The 3,559-nt window shown below is 40.6% G+C and overlaps 1 protein-coding gene across 1 annotated transcript; it reads left to right on the forward strand.

Annotated features, from left to right (window-relative positions):
* Positions 1-853, forward strand: LOC140812696 (uncharacterized). Its single transcript, XM_073171043.1, has 2 exons — positions 1-503; positions 596-853. Exons 1-2 carry the CDS (start codon positions 23-25, stop codon positions 619-621), a joined length of 507 nt encoding a protein of 168 aa, XP_073027144.1. The 5' UTR covers positions 1-22; the 3' UTR covers positions 622-853.
* The last annotated feature ends 2,706 nt before the right edge of the window (positions 854-3,559 follow it).

The raw sequence follows: 3,559 nt of genomic DNA on the forward strand, positions 1-3,559 counted from the left end.
ACATGCGACTGTTAAAGAACTCATGACTACACGCTTGCGAGAGGGGACTTCGGTCCATGAGCATGGTGTTAGGATGATTGGGCTCATTGAGAAGTTGGTGGGACTCGACTTGGTTATTCCTAGTGAGCTCTCGACTGATATTCTCTTGTTGTCTTTGCCTGCCTCGTTCGATGGATTTGTGGTTAATTTTAATATGAATAAGCTTGAGGCCACCCTTGAAGAGTTGGTCAATATGCTTACTAATTATGAGGCCACAATTAAAAAGGAAAAGCCTGTTCTTCTAGTGGGTTCTTCGTATGGTACGAAAAAGGGAGCCCCAAATAAAGGCAAGAAGCGTTCTGCCCCTCCAAAGAAGAACAAGCCCAACAAAAAGCCATACAAGAAAGCAAATCCGGGGCCCTCAAAGCCTGACAAGTCAGAACAAGTCTGTTTCCACTGCAACAAGCCTGGACATTGGAGGCGTAATTGCGAGGAGTATCTTGCCCAGAAGCGTTCTGGCCATGGTATGTTTTATATTGAAGTTAATGTTTCTATTAATTCCTCTTCTTGGGTATTGGATACCGGATGTGGTTCTCATCTATGCAATGATTTGCAGGTGATGGGAAGAAGCAGGAGGCTTAGAGATGGTGAGACCTTTCTAAGACTAGGAAATGGAGCAAGAGTTGCTGCCACTGCCATTGGAGACATTACTTTAATTTTGGACAATAATTTTAAGTTGTTTTTTAGAGACGTTTTATTTGTTCCTGAATTGGTTAAAAACATTATTTCTATTTCTATGCTTGATAGGGATGGTTATTCTTGTGTTTTTGCTAAAGGTGTTTGCAATTTATACAAGAATGAATGTTTGATTGGAACTGGAGAATTGACAAACGGTCTCTATAACTTAAAATTGAAAGATATTCCGTTAAACAATGTCCAAACGCATACAAAAACAACAACAAACAAAAGAAAAATAGAAGATCCAAATCCGGCACAAATGTGGCACGCTAGACTAGGTCATATTTCTCAAAGAAGGATGCACAAGCTAGTGGGAGAAGGCATGTTTGACTTGTCAGACATAAATTCTCTACCTACTTGTGAGTCCTGTCTAAAAGGAAAAATGACTAAGACTCCATTCAATGGAAAAGTAGAACGTGCACATGGTCTATTGGATTTGATCCATACAGACGTTTGTGGCCCGCTAAGTGTTAGCACAAAATTTGGGCATTCCTACTTCATTACCTTTACTGATGACCATTCGAGGTATGTGTATGTTTATTTGATGAAACATAAATCTGAAGCATTTGAAAGGTTCAAAGAGTTCAGATCTGAAGTAGAAAATCAGCTAGAAAGAAGTATTAAGGCACTTCGATCTGATCGAGGTGGAGAATACTTGAGTGCTGAATTTTTGGGTTATCTAAAAGAGAATGGGATTCTCTCACAGTGGACTCCACCATCAACACCACAATTGAATGGTGTTTCTGAACGTCGAAATCAAACCTTGATGGACATGGTTCGATCTATGATGGGATTCACTGAATTGCCTATATCGTTTTGGGGCTTTGCGCTTGAAACTGCGGCAATGTTGTTGAATAATGTCCATACAAAAGCAGTGGATAAAACACCATATGAGATATGGATGGGAAAAACTCCCAAATATTCTTACATGAGAATATGGGGGTGTCCTGCTTACGTGAAGCAGACAGTGGAAGACAAATTGGATAGTAGATCCACTTTGTGCTACTTTGTAGGATATCCAAAGAATTCTGTTGGATATTATTTCTATCATCCAAATGAAGCAAAAGTGTTTGTTTCAAGAAATGCCACCTTTTTGGAAAAGGAATTTCTATTAGATAGAAAAGGCAAGATGATAGAACTTGAAGAAATTCAAGATACTCCATCAACTATAGAAGTTGAACCCATTTCCCAAGAACCAGTAGTTGAAGTACAAGCTTCTAGAAGGTCTGATAGGGTTATTAGACCACCTGCAAGATATACGCTTCTTCATGAACAAGGCCATGATTAGTCTTGTGTTGGATGTGATCCAATGAATTTCAAAGAAGCATTATCTGATACTGATTCAACCAAATGGCTTGAAGCCATGCAGTCAGAAATGGACTCTATGTATTCAAACCAAGTCTGGACATTAGTGGATCCACCTGAGGGAATCGTTCCCATAGGATGCAAATGGATCTACAAAAGAAAGCTTGGGGCGGATGGGAAGGTAGTGACCTTCAAAGCAAGACTGGTTGCAAAAGGTTATACTCAAAGGCAAGGAGTTGACTATGAGGAAACTTTTTCACCAGTTGCTATGTTTAAGTCCATTAGAATACTACTGGCCATAGCAGCATGGTATGAGTATGAGATATGGCAAATGGATGTAAAGACTGCATTCCTCAATGGAGACATCAAAGAAGAAATTTATATGTCTCAACCCGAGGGATACACATCAGTAGGAAGTGAGCATAAAGTATGCAAACTTCAGAGATCAATATATGGTCTCAAGCAGGCATCAAGGAGTTGGAACCTCAGATTTGATAGCACTATCAAAGAGTTTGGTTTTGCAAAGAATCCTGAAGAACCATGTGTGTACAAGAAAGTTAGTGGGAGTGCAGTGACATTCCTAGTACTTTATGTTGATGATATCCTGCTCATTGGGAATGATGTAGGATTACTGCAATCAACTAAAGTATGGTTGGCCAGTAAATTCTCCATGAAAGACATGGGCGAAGCATCTTATGTATTAGGAATACAGATCTATAGAGATAGATCGAAGAGGATGCTGGGACTCACCCAAGCCACTTATATCGATACCATTCTTAAACGATTCTCTATGGAAGAGTCCAAGAGAGGATACTTACCAATGTGTCATGGTATTACTCTATCTAAAGCTATGTGTCCCAAAACTGATGAAGAGATAGAGATGATGACACGTATTCCATATGCGTCAGCTATTGGTAGTATTATGTATGGTATGATATCGACACGTCCTGACATTGCTTATGCTTTGAGTGTTATAAGCAGATATCAGGCGAACCCTGGTTCAATGCATTGGAAGGCCGTGAAAGACATTCTTAAGTACTTAAGAAGGACTAAGAATTTGTTCATGGTCTATGGGGGTGGAGAATTAAAATTGGAAGGCTATACTGATTCTAGCTTCCAATGTGATATAGATGATTCGAAATCGACCTCTGGTTTCGTATTCATGCTTAATGGTGCGGCTGTCTCTTGGAAAAGTTCCAAGCAAGACACCGTTGCGGATTCTACCACTGAAGCTGAATACATTGCTGCATCTGCTGCAGCCAAAGAGGCAGTTTGGATGAGGAATTTTGTCCAAGAGTTGGGCGTTATTCCTAATGAAGTTGATCCAGTCCCGGTGTACTGCGACAACACTGGTGCCGTTGCGCAAGCAAATGAACCAAGGTCTCATCAGCGATCCAAACATGTACTGAGGAAATTCCACATCATCCGGGAGATTGTGGGAAGGGGAGACATATCAGTCGAAAGAGTCCCCTCTGCAGATAACGTTGCTGATCCACTTACGAAGCCCTTGCCAGGACCATTGTTTGAGAAGCATCGC

Source organism: Primulina eburnea, chromosome 1, assembly GCF_022965805.1.
Source record: "Primulina eburnea isolate SZY01 chromosome 1, ASM2296580v1, whole genome shotgun sequence".
NCBI classification, from domain to species: Eukaryota; Viridiplantae; Streptophyta; class Magnoliopsida; order Lamiales; family Gesneriaceae; genus Primulina; species Primulina eburnea.